General features: G+C 56.0%; 1 protein-coding gene across 1 annotated transcript; it reads right to left on the minus strand.

Annotated features, from left to right (window-relative positions):
* Window positions 1–232: 232 nt before the first annotated feature.
* LOC104468702 (transcriptional enhancer factor TEF-5) lies at window positions 233–1,936 on the minus strand (the record flags this gene model as incomplete). The annotated part of the gene is made up of 4 exons (XM_010082930.1): window positions 233–334; window positions 1,155–1,301; window positions 1,474–1,614; window positions 1,775–1,936. Coding segments are annotated over 4 exons (552 nt in total), but the record flags the coding sequence as incomplete, so codon positions are not given.
* Between the last annotated feature and the right edge of the window lie 5 nt (window positions 1,937–1,941).

Genomic DNA, 1,941 nt, shown 5'->3' on the forward strand with positions numbered 1-1,941 from the left:
TAATTTAATAAAAAAAAAAAAAAAAAGAAACTGTTCCTAAGTAGAAAACATCTGCGATCGCAAGTCAGTCTTTTTTTGGCTATTGGTTTTCTTCTTCTTCCTCCTCCTCCTCTTCCTCCTCCTCCTTTCTTCAAATGACTTCTCACGAGGCAACGGGCACGGGCGGCTTTTCTGCACGGCCCCCTCCTTCCCCTGCGCACCCCTCGTGCCCCCCGCCCGTCCCCGAGGGCCCCTAGTCCTTGACCAACTTGTACACGTGGTGCTGGGCGCTGTGCTCGCCGAAAACGAAGGCGATGCAGAGCAGGGTTTCCTGGGTATCCCTGTTGGTGACAACCTGCAGCAGGGCAGAGAGCGCGTCAGGAGGGAGCCGTGCCCGTGGGGGGATGCTGTTATCTGGGGGGTTGCACAGGCTCATGCACAGACACTTCATTTGCACCATCAGGATTTGCTCCCTGCAATTCAGGGGGTTGCACAGGCTCAGGCACTTTAATTGCACCACCAAAAATACACCACCCAGATTTTTTTGGGGGGGGGGTTGCATGGGCTCAGGCACTAGCACTTTAATTTCACCACCAAATATTTGCTTCCCATTATTTGGGAGATTTGCACGGGGGCCCAGGCACAGCCACTTTATTTGCACCATCAGGATTTACTCCCTGTAATCCAGGGGGTTGCACAGCCTCAGGCATGGCCATTTTCATTGCACCACCAAAAATTTGCCACCGATTTCTTGGGGAGGTTGCACAAGCTCAGGCACAGCTACTGCATTTGCACCACCAAAAATTTGCTACCCATTATTTGGGAGATTTGCACGGGGGCTCGTACACAGCCACTTTATTTGCACCATCAGGATTTGCTCCCTCCCTGTTATCCAGGGGGTTGCATGGGCTCAGGCACAAGCACTTTAACTGCACCAAAAAAATTTGCCACCCAGTTTTTGGGGAGGTTGCACAGCCTCAGGCACAGCCATTTTAATTGCACCCAAAAAAATTTGCCACCCAATTTTTGGGGGGGGTTGCACGGCCAGTGTATCTGCACTGCCGAGGGCGGGTGCCCCGGGGCCGGGCAGCGTGCAGGAGGGATGCTGGGGTCAGTGCAAGGGTGGGCTCCGCGCTCCTGGTGGGAAACGCTCCCTGGAAAAGGCGGGGAGGTACCTGCAGGATGGTGAAATTCTCCAGGACGCTGTTCATCATGTACTTCTCCGGGAGGTGCTTGAGCTTGTGGATGAAGTTGATCATGTACTCGCACATGGGCGAGCGGTGGATGCGGTAGACGAAGTTCCCCAGCCGCGCGTACTCTGTCTGCGGGGACAACCGGCGTGAGCATCCCACCGGGACGTGGTGGAGATGTCCCCACCGCTCCACCCACGGACAGCCACCCACCTGCGTGTCCCACACCCAACCCTGGGGCTTTCTTCATCCTGGGACCCAAAATTCCTCAATTCCTGTTCCTTCCCACCGCGGTTGGACTCACCTCCACCTTCTCCACGACCTGCTTCCCGAAGGAGCACACCTTGGTGGAGACCGTGATGGTCATGTTCTCTGCGCTGCTGTACTGGCTGCTCACGCCGTAAAAAGTCCCCGGCCCGTCCTGGATCGTGCTGTTCAGATCCGCCTGGAAGGATGAAGATGGGGAGAGGGTCCCATTAGGTCCCATCACACCCTTGATGGGGACAGGGGACACTGGCTCACGGAGCTGCTCAGGATGCTCCACCACCAAGATGCCCAACCTGCAACGGACCCTCCCCATCCTCCTCTTCCTCCCAGCGTCGTACCCAAAATTTGACGAGGAAGAAGGAGTTTTGGGGTCCCCGCTCATAGAGTTCCTTGAGGCCACCTTTCTTCTCGGGGAATTTGTCATAGATCTGGCGGATGTCCACGGCCTCCAGCAGCGGATCGCTGTACGAGGGGTTCGTCTGCCCGATGTGCACAAAGAGGTGTT

This window comes from Pterocles gutturalis, unplaced genomic scaffold, assembly GCF_000699245.1.
Source record: "Pterocles gutturalis isolate BGI_N339 unplaced genomic scaffold, ASM69924v1 scaffold28991, whole genome shotgun sequence".
Classification (NCBI taxonomy): domain Eukaryota; kingdom Metazoa; phylum Chordata; class Aves; order Pterocliformes; family Pteroclidae; genus Pterocles; species Pterocles gutturalis.